Genomic DNA, 12,567 nt, shown 5'->3' with positions numbered 1-12,567 from the left:
AGTAAGGTTCACAAGATTATTTTTAATCAAGAATTAATCACACATATTTCATCCTTTACACAGTTCTTGCAAAATCTACAGACGTCCAAGTGCGAAACTAAATATTTAACAGTAAGTCCGATCTAGTCCGATCTAGTCATTATATAAATCTGATGATTTGAAAACTACTGAGAAAGAAAAAAATCTATAATTTACACTAATAATAAATACTCTAAAAATGTAAATAATGACAAAGCAGAACCAATACCAAAATTAAATAACATTTAAGTTGTTTTGACATGGGAATTCTGATATTCAAATGTATGATTATGCAAATTCTTGAATGATGTAGTCAAGGGCATAGCCAGGAAATTAATTTATATTTTAAGTCAAAGAATATTCTCTAATATTTTGGGTGGGCCTGGGTCTAATTTGGCCCACCCCTGCCCACCCTTGGCTGTGCTACTGTGCAAAGTGAAGCTAGCAATATTGAATGTGTATAATCATCAAATAGTCTATAATATTAGAAGTGTGATTTTCCACTATTTTGCTGGCATGATGGGTGTTTTCTTTTAACCTGACAGAGTGCTTAACGTTTAGTGAACTGTTACCTTACCCATGGACCTTTAAAGCCAGCACAATCTACAGACCTCTAATGCACCAGATTTGTCACCCTAAGCGTTTGACTTTTGAATGGGCTAACCTCAAACCTTTTATTAATAGCTAGAGTGCTGCATTTTTGACAGACCCACAAAGAGAACATCAGACTACAGTACGGACTGATTCTCCATAGCCAGCTTCCTGCATGTACTTCTCCATGTCCAGTGGCTCAGACACTTGCAGCACAGTCTGATCGTTTGTGCTTCTCCCACCTGATTGGAGCTTTCGATTGAGCTCAGCCAATGAGGCTCGATCCTTTGGTCTCCACTGACAGCATGCCTTGATGATGGAATATCTAGAAAAATATAATAGAAAAAGAATAATATATTTAAATTGATGACAAATAATTGTACTGTTTAATTTTTGCTTACATTTGTATTTTTTGTACTTATTTTTGAATGTATGTACTTTCCCAGGAAAATTTGTTTTGCTCAGTGGTTGCTCTTTTAAAGCTCATGAGACTAAATGAAGGTCTCAGTTATGTTTTATTCAAATAGCAACTTTGTCCCAGATGTTTCTCTTAAGATCCCTTTAGGAGATATAAATAGACCTGTTTCTGCTTTATTTAGACACATAATTCTAGCATAATTATTATGGTTTAAAATGTCTAAATGATTGTGTATAGTGTAAGTTGGTAAAATTATGCTTTGTGTTTAAGTTACCACAGCTGATGGGGTTTCTAATACAGCTTTTGAGGGAATGACATTACATTCTCTTTTCTGTCTGTTATTATAATCCACCAATCTCTATTATTGTCCTCTTGTGGAGAGATATGCAAATGTAATAGTGATTCTTTTGCTGTCAGAGCAAATGGGTAAGCAAAAATAACTGCTTTGGTCTCCCATTCACAGCTATAGAAGTTTACCCTGCAATAGTTTACTTTTGCGTTCCAAGAGCCGGAAATGTGAAAAGGGTATTTTGTTGTCAGTAAGAGTTTAAAACTTTTAATGTTGATAGCATAGATCAGATCATTTGGTCTTAAAATTTAATGAGAAATGTTTGAGATCACATTGAAATCTCAGACTTTTGATTCCAGACTTTTGTATCTTGGGAAATTTGAGTTTGAGACATGGTTGAGATCTTTATGTGATATGTGAGTTTATAAGGATATTGCTCAGAAGAAATATCTGAAATGCATGGGACTTAAGGAAAAGTCTTCATCTGATCTCCATTTAAACATTTTTTAAAGAAATCTGATCTGTCATTTTTCATTCTTGTATGGGATATTAGTATCTGTGTTTTTGTGATTACTGTATAGGTGAAGTGGCCTACAGTGTATTAGAGCAGTTGGGTGGTTTCTTTAGTGCGTTCCCTCTCTGTAAATACTGCAAAAGTTCATGGACCATGATGTTGGGGAACGGAGCTGCTCCTGAAATTAGAAACAATGAAATGAAGTGCTATAGACAACTGATTAGGTCAGGACCACTTCCATCAAATCAATACTTTAATAAATACTTTTATTCACTAATAGATAATTAAAGCTGTCTGATGTTCATGGTTCTATTCTGGGCAAACTCTCCACCCATCCATGCATGTAAATATACAGAGCATGGAGTGCAGCAAATAAAAACCTCCAGGGGTAACAGAACAGATACAGCTGAATTATTACAACCTTGCCAATTATTTTAAACATTCGCAATGTGGTACATCGCATAATAGATTAAATGTACACTTAAAAGAACTTAAAATACTATATATCAAGCCGATAATTCAAGAACAAAGCAAAAGAAGACATTGAAAATAGGAATTCCAAACTGGCAAACAATTGATAACTTAGAGCACAAAACACAAGTCAGATGTTGAGAAAACTAAAAAGCAAAGCTGCCATTTAAGAGGTGGAGCTGGGGATGGAGGAGGCTATTAAGTGCAGCTTGCATCCATGCAATGGAAAGACAGCTAAGGCAATGAATAAATGGAGGACTTAAATAGAACCGCTCTGATAAGCGTCTGAACTGTGTTGGTGGGCGTCATTATAAGCTGAGCAGCTGACCTGCCTGAACTGATGCTACGCTTTCTTTTGTAAAAAAAAATACAAATCTAATTTTAGCTTTTACTTCTGATAAGACTGAGTTTTACAATAATGCACGACAGACATGCTTACCTAATGTCACCATTTCATAAAGCAAAATGCCAAATGACCATCTGCAGAAGACAAAAACAATTATATGAAATGTAAAGTTTAAGGATCTAAAAAAGCATGTTGTAGACACAGAGCCATCAAATTCCACTCACATGTCGCTGCTCTGCTGGAGAGGTTGCTGTGCTAACACCTCTGGAGCTTGCCACTTTCTCATTTCTATATCGTCCAAATCCTTTGCAGAGCCCGTATCCATTTTCCTTCTAAACGCTGGACCCAGCCCCCACAGCTTGACCTTCAGGTCCCGACCAACCAGGACGCTTCGAGCTTTGACATTTCCATGGATGTTGTTCTTACTATGCAGATACTCCTATGATTTCAGGACAGGTTGTGTTATCAAGACAAAAGAAACATGAACTTGCTTTTGGCAATAAATTCACTGTACATTGTAAATCATAAAGACTCTGTTTAAGTGCTTATGGTTGACCATGATAAATGCTTATTTTATTTATGAAGTTGTCAATGTGAGCCATTAAGAGCATGCCACAAGTGTCTCATAAAACCACACCATTCTTTTATATTTATGTATACTGTAGACACTGCCAGGTTTATTTTAATGGAGTGAAGTCTCACATGGAACTGTCAATATGATTCAATTATTCATTAATCTGGATCTGATATCTAACCAGAGCAGATGCAATCTGAGCGCCCATGGCAAAGATTCGTCTTTCAGTCATATCACATGGTGCTGCCTGAGCCGTGTGGTCCTGTGAAAGAGATTTACAGCCAATCAAAACAAAGGTGAAGATTGGATTTGTAGTTTGATATTTAATCAATTCATTATAAATTACATCATCAGAAATGGAACAACCCCTATGTCATCCCTTCTCGGGTGACCTTAGCAGTGCAAATGACTGATCGAATGACTGATTGAAAGTTTAGATCGAAAGACTTTAATGTCAATATTTTAGAGACTGTTAGCTGTGTCTAATTTATCTCTATATTTAAGAGATTTCATTATATTAAACACCATGTTCATTAAAAAATGTAGTTTTGTCCATGGCTCCCAAGTATGTTAGCTACTGGACAAAACTACACTCCCAAGTATGTATCTGAATCTTAAAAATTGACCAAATTAACTTCTAGAAGATAAACTGTATATGCATTTAAAAATTCTTTCTCTTCTGTCAAATGGATCAAATTATAACTGGTGACTCAATGTGCACTCATGTGTGTATTCAGGTATTTGTCCATTCATAAGCTTTATATAATACAAATGTCCCTCCCCCTAATACCTGTCTCTGACTAGCTGTAATGTAAACAAAAGGCTATTGGCTAAAAAGGGGAAGCCGTTGGATATTTGTATTATTCCCCCTGCAAGGCTGAAATAGTCCTCATATTAATCATCTTTACTCTGTACCTGTCTGCACCTCCACAGGAAGCTCAGCAGGTCTCTGTTCTCCAACTCCTCCACCACAATCATCAAGGGCATCTGTACTGTCACCACCCCTAGCAGTTTGGGCAGCGATGGGTGTGGTCCCAACTCTGCAAAGAAGTGGGCAAACCCCAGAAAAGACTGGCGCTCTCTGGCATTGTCTGATTCTGTGTGGAGGACAATTGGGAGTAGAAAAGGAAAGTAAGATTTTTCAGTTGATGTAGTTTCATGTAACTCAGCTTTAATATGCTATCGTCCTGTTGCTGTTCAAACACGGTCTAAAATTAGCATTTGCCAACTGCCAAATTGGAGTAAAAGTTGGCTTGGCGAGTAAATAAAATGCAGTTACTCGCCAATTGGCCAAGCTTCCTAAAGAAAACATATATTGTCTGTGAAATGCATGGCTTGTCTTGGGGGTGGGGGTCATCAGGCCTGAATTAATGAACAGGCTTACTGGGCTTAAACTGGAGATTTGATTAATTCCACTGACTTGAGTCATTTAAATCCGTTCACCAAAGAGATTTGTTCAGATTCATTCACTGATACGTTCAGTCAACATGTCTGAAGATTACATTTTGCCCAGTAGGTGGTGACAAATGAGCATCTATAATTTATAATTGGTGAGTCATTGAATACAATGAAACAACAACCGAACATTCAACTGAAACTATGGAAGCGAAGATTTGCTCACATTCATAAAAAGAACTAATCATTACACTCAATTGGAGTGAAACATATTGGATAAATCAACAGAAATATGAAGAACAGTACATACAAATGTATTCAAGTGCTTAAAATAAGGTCTACAGTGTGTTGTCTGTTGGTTCCAAGCAACTGAGAGTTTAATGTTCAAAGTTAAGCTGATTTACTTTTTTACCTTAAAGTGTAAGGGTTGAAAAACATTGACAATGGAGGATGGTTCATGACTAGCCATGTCGGATTTTGAACCACGGATTGATGGATTGAAAAAATCAGGCTCAACCGTCATATAAATTTGAATGAAACTGAATAGTGACTGGTCCTAAAGAAAGTCAGAAGTTTGGAACATTATGAGGATGACAAAATGATGACAGAATTTTCATTGTATGTGTGTGTGTGTGTGTGTGTGTGTGTGTGTGTGTGTGTGTGTGTGTGTGTGTGTGTGTGTGTGTGTGTGTGTGTGTGTGTGTGTGTGTGTGTGTGTGTGTGTGTGTGTGTGTGTGTGTGTGTGTGTGTGTTTGTCAGGTAGCCTTTCCTGATGTAAAAAGGTAAGTCAATATATTATGAGATTATTGAGGTAAAACTCCTCATATTATCACTGTTTAAAGGAATAGTTCAACCAAAAATGAAAATTCTCTCATCATTTACTCACCCTCATGCCATCCCAGATGTGTATGACTTTCTTTCTTCTGCAGAACACAAATTAAGATTTTTAGTAGAATATCTCAGCTCTATTGGTCCATACAATTTCACACTTTCAGTTGTGAAAGTGAAAATAAACAGGCACCACATGTGACTTTCAAATGTAAAAGTGAAAATGGAGATTTAGAGTAAAAAGAGGACTTAAATTGTTTTCTGTTTCTCACCCTCACCTTTTATACTGCTTCTGAAGATAAGGATTTAAACACTTGAGTCATGTGAATTATTCACATGTTTTCTTTTATGTGATATTTGGAGCTACAAAGGTCTGGTCACCATTCACTTACATTGTATGGACCAACAGAGCTGATATATTCTTTGTTTGTGTTCTGCAGAAGAAAGTCATAGACATCTGTGATGGCTTTTTTGGGTGAGCTATCCCTTTATGTGTTTGTGCAATGGAAATTATTTTAGCTACAACAAAATGCTCTTTGGTCAATATATCTTCTATAAGACATAGCCTGCTTTTATTTACAATTTGTTGCCATCATATTATGTCAGATCAGCATACTGTATTCAAGCCTTACGTTTAAGGATTCGTAAAATGACTGGTTGTCTGTCCATGACAGCTCTGTGCAGCGTGATAGTGTCATTTTGCTTTACAGAGAATGTGAGCGGTAGTGGAGTGACTAGCTGAAAGATGCCTGGATGCCTCTCAGTGGGGGTCTGAGGTACTGCAGGGCTGGAACTCTGCACGTCATGGTGAGTTTGGACTGTCATGGGAATAACCTCATGCTCCATTGGGTTGAGCTCTGGTGGAGCTGTTGTTGTGTAAATAAGAAAATTGAAATATTATAGACGGAAAAAACAATCTAACAATTGTTAAAAGACATAGTAAGTTGAAACTGATGGAACAATCTAAGCTCTGATAGCTTCCTTCTTTATCAACTGTCAGTATGACTTACATTTGTGACAAACACCTTCAAATAAACAATTAATGGAGAGGATAATCTATTAATAAGCATTGTGATAATTCATAAACACAAAGACCTTACAAATAAACATAGCGGCATTGCGTGAACATCAATAGACCTTTCAATAAACATAGGTGCCTCAACCGGTAGACCTTTAAATAAACACAACACAGTAACTCAAGTATAGTGTGTAGCAAAGACAGATGATGTAGATACCATCAATGCCTTGCAGGTGTCGTCTGTTGCTGTTACGGTGTCTGTTAGTGCTCTGACGGGGCTGTGTGACATCTTTTTCATTTGTTGGGTGCCGATAGTGATGTGATGGCTTATGAGAGCATTTCAGCACAAGCACAATTATGAATGTGACAAGAAAAGTCAACAAAAACAGAACTGGAACGATGATCAATTCTAATTCATGAAAAAGCACTACTGCAAGGAAGAGAGAGAGAGAGAGAGATACAGCATTGGAAAGGTGGGATATGCACTGGTATATGCAATGACATGTACAAGAAATCAAAGGTTATAAACTTTAAGACAAAATGTGTGTCACAAATGTAGATGTCTGTAAATTCTGACTTCCATTTAGACTGGAACAGACAGCAAATACATCACTGATAACTCAAGAATCAGGATACCCTGTCCTATGGTTTTTAAAGGTTTTTATTATTATTATTATTTTAGGATCAGACTGATTGACTGTCTCTACACAACTTTATGGGTGTCGGGACTATGCATAAGTCCGCTGGGAAATGAAGTCGTGTTTACAAGGTTCCAGGTTGATACATTTAGCAATAAGTATGAATTAATCACTGGATTTGCAAAACTTTTCCTGGTTATTGCCATTGAATCTTTGAAAGATATTCAGAGTATTGTTTGAGCCACTTCATAGAAAGTAAACCAGACTGCCACAAGCAGTATTCTATATAGCCTACTATTGGATGGACAGAAATTCAGATTACAAAGTCTATGGGTCTGTTTTAAAACCTAATGGGCATCGTCCTCCGGAGGCAACATCTTAAGACATCATAGGCACGCTCCCGATGCAAAGGCTGTTCCAAATGATAGGTATCTTAATTATACTGTCTCTTAAGATATCTTGTTTTGGTCAAATTCTAAGGTAGCGTCATATGTATTCTTCCCTGGGTGGGCGATCCCAGAATGCACTGTGATGAGCTCGGCGAAAATGAATGGTGACAGAAGCTGTCAGTCCCTAACATTCTGTCTAACATCTTTTGTGTTCCACAGAATACAAAGTGTCACACTGGTTTGGAACAACATGAGGGTAAATTATGTAAATTATGACAGAATATTAAATTATGGCTGAGCTATCACTTTAAAGAGATAGTTTACCCAAAAATGAAAATTCTCTCATCATTTACTCACCCTCATGCCATCCCAGATGAGTATGATTTCCTTTCTTCAGCAGAACACAAATTAAGATTTTTAGAAGAATATTTTAGCTCTGTAGGCCAAAATTTTGTTGCTCTATAAAGCACATAAAGGCAGCATAAATGTAATCCATAAGATCCAGTGGTTAAATCCATATCTTCAGAAGTGATATGATACTGTAGGTGTGGAAAGAGAAACAGATCAATATTTCTCATTTTTTGCTAGACAGCAGTGGGTGATATGCAGAGAGGTGAATCACCAGAAGAAGAATGTGAAAGGGATCTGTTTCTCTGTTTCTCATCCACACCTATCACATCGCTTCTGAAGATACTGATTTAACCACTAGAGTCTTATGGGTTACTTTTATGCTGACTTAAGTGATTTTGTTTAGCTTTAAAATGTTGCCACCCACTCACTTGCATTGTATGGACAAAAATAGCTGAGAAATTCTTCTACAAATCTTTCAGCAGATGAAAGAAAGTCATAAATAATGAGAATTGTAATTTTTGGGTGAACTATCCCTATGAGGGGTCTTGTCAGATCTGGATAATTTTGTCAATAAGAGAGGTTTGGAAACATTTCGAGTAATTATTACAGTGAAAATGTGAAAATGTCCCACAAGGACATTATATATAATGCTGAAATATAAACCAAAGGGATAATGGCCGGTGACGATTTTTCGAGAGAGAGAGAATTACGGGCATGTCCGTCATGTGTGTTTGTTTATGTGTTTTTGAGTTTTCATTAAATTATTATTTATATTGACAAGCCGGTTCTCGCCTCCTCCTTGCCCATCCTTTGACTGTTTTACAGTGATGTTGTTCTGCAAAAGCCCCAGAGCTCTGACACTTGGTGTATAGGTCAGCATCCAAATCACTCATTTCGTTCACTCACTGCTGATATACAGTGCACTAACTGCCATTCACTATAAAGGAAATAGTGAATAAGTGAACGTTTTCAGAAACAGCCAGTCTCTCTTCGCCATATGATCGCCTCGCGCCCGTACATCTCTCACGTCGCGCGCCCCTACAGAAATGCTGTCTGTTTGCACTGCGGTTGTCAATGACAGAGCAAAAGGCATTTATTTACACTTAACTTGGATGTTGACATGTTTACATTTATACAGTTAATCAACCCAAAGTAGCTGTAAAGTCCTTCACCTTTCGCCTCTTAAAACCTGACATCGCCTGTCAATCAAGTCACTAACGAGCATGTGCATTAGCTATTCAAACCAGGACAATTGCATGTTTTAGTGAAATATGTGGTAAAGTATCACAATTTATGATTTCAATAATATAAAATTGAATTGCTGATTTTAAATATGTTCTTTGTTCGTAGTCTTAACTGATCATTTTGGAGATTTCGGTTGTTCCAACATTCAAGTAGATAGAAGCTGAATTTGCATGACAGGAAATAGCCTCCCGAGAGCGTTCCAAAGCTGGCCAACAATGGACTGACTTGCTAGAACGACTTTGCCAGTATTGAAATCAATTGTGATTCGAGTCTCGCGTTAGGAGTGAGTTATATGCGGAGTTGCCGCCTTTGTAGAGTGTTCCAAATCGCTGTCATATGAGGCATCATTTCATTAAGAATGCTGCCAGGAATGCTATAGGCAGGAGACAGCAAGGTAGCTCACTAAGTTTTGGAACAGACCCTATATCTCCTCTAATTTTTTCGGGGGTTTCTTTATAGCGACTATAGTCTGACACATGCACAATTTGGGTATTTATTGTCTATTAAATGTGATATCAACCATTTCAGAGAAACCCATTGCTATCGTGACCTTATTTCAGCAATACTGTCAATTGACTTAGATACAAACGGTGCCTTAACATAACAATTACTTTAGACATAGAAAAACGTCAGGAATCTAGTTTTCACGGGCCACTGAAACACTGAAAGGGCTTGAATTATTTCTAAGTGAGCTCATCAAATGGGAACTTTTCATTTTGTTTAGCCACACCCAAATTCCTAAGTTTAAGTCGTCTATAGAAATAAAAGAAAATGGAATGGCATGCAAATGTCAGAATATCTAGTTCTCAAAATGGCATTCATGGTTTATGCCAGTTACTGTTTGCTATGGTAAACACATACTGTACAGCAAATCATAGATAGATAGATTATAGATAGATAGATAGATAGATAGATAGATAGATAGATAGATAGATAGATAGATAGATAGATAGATAGATAGATAGATAGATAGATAGATAGATAGATAGATAGATAGATTGATAGATAGATTGATTGATTGATTGATTGAATGGGGAAAATTTAAGCATACCACAAAGAGTATTTCCTGCGATGCATGGATACGTTGGGTTAGACAAATTAGACATGCTGTCAAAGAAAAAAAGATTTTGTAAATATTCCATGGATGGTGATAAAGGTCTATGAATGGACATAACTTCTAAACTAAATGTGTAACTTGACAGTGCAGTGCTGTTCACCTGGATCATCTAATGGGTTTATGAGTGTAGGTATAACATATGTGGCATAATCATGTAGTGCATGTGCATAATATGGCAGGAGTTTGGCAGATCTCTGTAAAACATAAAATCAGACAAAACATTAAATGCCAGGCATGTGGCTTGCTGCACATGTTCTGTGGAGAATGTTGGGCAAATATGTGTTATAGATTGTTGATGGGAATATATTGTCAATAAATTATCGTACATGTTTGAACAATGTTCTTAAAGGAATCGTTCACCCCAAAATTAAAGTTCTCTCATGATTTACTCCCTCCTGGCATCCCAGATGACTTTCTATCTTCTGCAGAACACAAAGTAAGATTATATCAAATCAGATTTCAGCTCTGTAGGTCCATAATATACAAGTGAATGAGTGTCAACATTTTAAAGCTCCAAAATCCACATAAATGTAGCATTAAACTCCATGTGTTCAGACACAATATGATAGTTGTGGGTGAGAAACAGATCAATATATAAGTAATTTTCTACAATACATTTTAAGTTAAATCTCACAAAACTGATGAGAACATGTCGGCCCATTATGTTCCAGAATCAATACAAGTGAAGACCAGTCAACAGCATTAGTGGCATAAGGTTGATTACCACAGAAATTAATTTCGACTCACCCTTCGTTTATAAAAAAATAAATACAAATATAAATAAAAACCAGCAAGGTACAGTGAGGCATTTACAATGGAAGGAAATGGGGCCAGTCCATAAACGCTAATTACACACCATTTCAAAAGTTCAAGTACCAGATTTACAGGTTTTTTGTTGTCATGACAATCACTAATGAGAATCATAATTGACAATAATAAGAAACACCTAATAAAATGTCTGGATGCATTACATTAAAGAGAATTTGTATTCTAATTTAAAAATACTAATTTATTTTTAGTTTTTAGGTGAAATGTGACCCAGACATGTTTATGTGACCCAGACATGTTGGTACACTGATAAGTTATAATGGCCTCATAACAATAATGAAGCTTTTGCCTCCACATACAGAACTATCTAAGTGATCATACATCTATGTATTGAAATAAAAGAAAATTATATGGCTTGTCACTTTAACACACATGGGCTACTCCCGCCACTGTCGTTGATCATCATTTGTCAGCACATTCTTACAGTCTGACATCGCAGCCATGAGTTTGTTTATGAGATACCAGACTGTCACTCAACCTGTTTCTCTACATTACAGCTTACAATCCACGCACACACTAGCCAATATGACTCAATGTTATCAAACTGTCTTGAATAATCTTTAATAACTGCACTGGAATGAAACCAATCAGTATTTAGATAAGCTTAGTTTACGGACTAGTCACAATTTCTATAGTAGCTTTTTGTCATTTAATAATAATGAATATGTGTTTAGTAAAGTTTTAAGATTTATAACAGAGCTTAGTAAACAGTAAACAGTAATGAACTTACATGTCATCCACTTTGGGTTATCAGAGTGATGGAATGATTTCTCATTTTCCAGACGTTCCTCTTCCTTTCAGTGATTGTCCTATTACAATCAGTTATTTAAAAACTTGTGTTTTCACCATAGTGTGAAGTCCCATCTCCACTGTCCCATGTCTTCTGATACTACAAAACATATTATTTTAGTCAGTCTGCTGCTTACATTCCTGCCACACCCACATCCTACAGCTGTTTAAGCCCTGCCCTCACCTGAGGCTTCTGCCTAAATTTAGCTATGATTATATATTTTTTAACTTAGTATAGTATACTTATGTATAGTATAGACATACTTTTTCTAGCAGATTTTATCATTAATATATTTATTTATTTCATATTACAAATAAATAGATTTTATGTGGTATGTAAAACATTATTTTTAATTCAATTATTTTTAATACAGTATGATTTGCTTCAATTACAGACTTCACTTTGTTTTCTCCAAAATATTCATACTTGTGTTTATTTATTCTTTAAGCTCTCAGTGTGTCATCAGTGCTATGTTTCTCAACATACTATTGAACATCGCTGATTAAAAGGGTGAATTGGAGATAGCTTTAGTAGGCTTGATCCTCCCTGCTCTCCCCCTCATCACGTTTCACAAGGGATGGAGAGTTCCCTCGGCTGCTGAAACCCTTACTGTGTGCCCCCTTTCCAAATGAACAGGTGATCAAAGTATTAGTTTGTTGCCAGGGGCGATTGAATGGGCCACTAATAAACAAGCTTGCTCCACAATGAAGGGGAACTGGGTTTAGATTGGCATCTACAGCTCTTTGT

At 36.6% G+C, this 12,567-nt stretch overlaps 1 protein-coding gene across 3 annotated transcripts; it reads right to left on the bottom strand.

The window, feature by feature from the left end:
* Nucleotides 1–11: 11 nt before the first annotated feature.
* styk1a (serine/threonine/tyrosine kinase 1a) lies at nt 12–11,909 on the bottom strand. Of its 3 annotated transcripts, XM_052136259.1 has the most exons (12): nt 11,761–11,909; nt 10,529–10,624; nt 10,303–10,396; nt 10,137–10,192; nt 6,680–6,892; nt 6,077–6,310; nt 4,137–4,318; nt 3,403–3,483; nt 2,872–3,086; nt 2,741–2,781; nt 1,912–2,008; nt 12–934 (listed from the first exon to the last, which is right to left on the bottom strand). In XM_052136259.1, the coding sequence occupies exons 4-12, from the start codon at nt 10,189–10,191 to the stop codon at nt 742–744; spliced, it is 1,311 nt and encodes a 436-aa protein (XP_051992219.1). In that variant the 5' UTR covers nt 10,192; nt 10,303–10,396; nt 10,529–10,624; nt 11,761–11,909; the 3' UTR covers nt 12–741. The 3 variants fall into 3 exon arrangements, with proteins under 3 accessions (XP_051992219.1, XP_051992220.1, XP_051992221.1); XM_052136260.1 differs by lacking the exon at nt 10,529–10,624; XM_052136261.1 differs by lacking the exons at nt 10,137–10,192; nt 10,303–10,396; nt 10,529–10,624.
* Nucleotides 11,910–12,567: the final 658 nt, after the last annotated feature.

Source organism: Xyrauchen texanus, chromosome 10, assembly GCF_025860055.1.
Source record: "Xyrauchen texanus isolate HMW12.3.18 chromosome 10, RBS_HiC_50CHRs, whole genome shotgun sequence".
In the NCBI taxonomy this organism is placed as follows: Eukaryota; Metazoa; Chordata; class Actinopteri; order Cypriniformes; family Catostomidae; genus Xyrauchen; species Xyrauchen texanus.
This window is presented reverse-complemented; position numbering and strand designations above follow the sequence as displayed.

Coding starts and splice junctions, on each gene's coding strand:
- styk1a (XM_052136259.1), bottom strand. CDS start 10,191: ATGTCTAATTTGTCTAACCCAACGTATCCATGCATCGCAGGAAATACT. Junction 6,311..6,679: donor ACACCTGCAAGGCATTGATG/GTATCTACATCA, acceptor ACACAACAACAG/CTCCACCAGAGCTCAACCCA. Junction 3,484..4,136: donor TCCTGTGGAGGTGCAGACAG/GTACAGAGTAAA, acceptor TCTCTTTCACAG/GACCACACGGCTCAGGCAGC.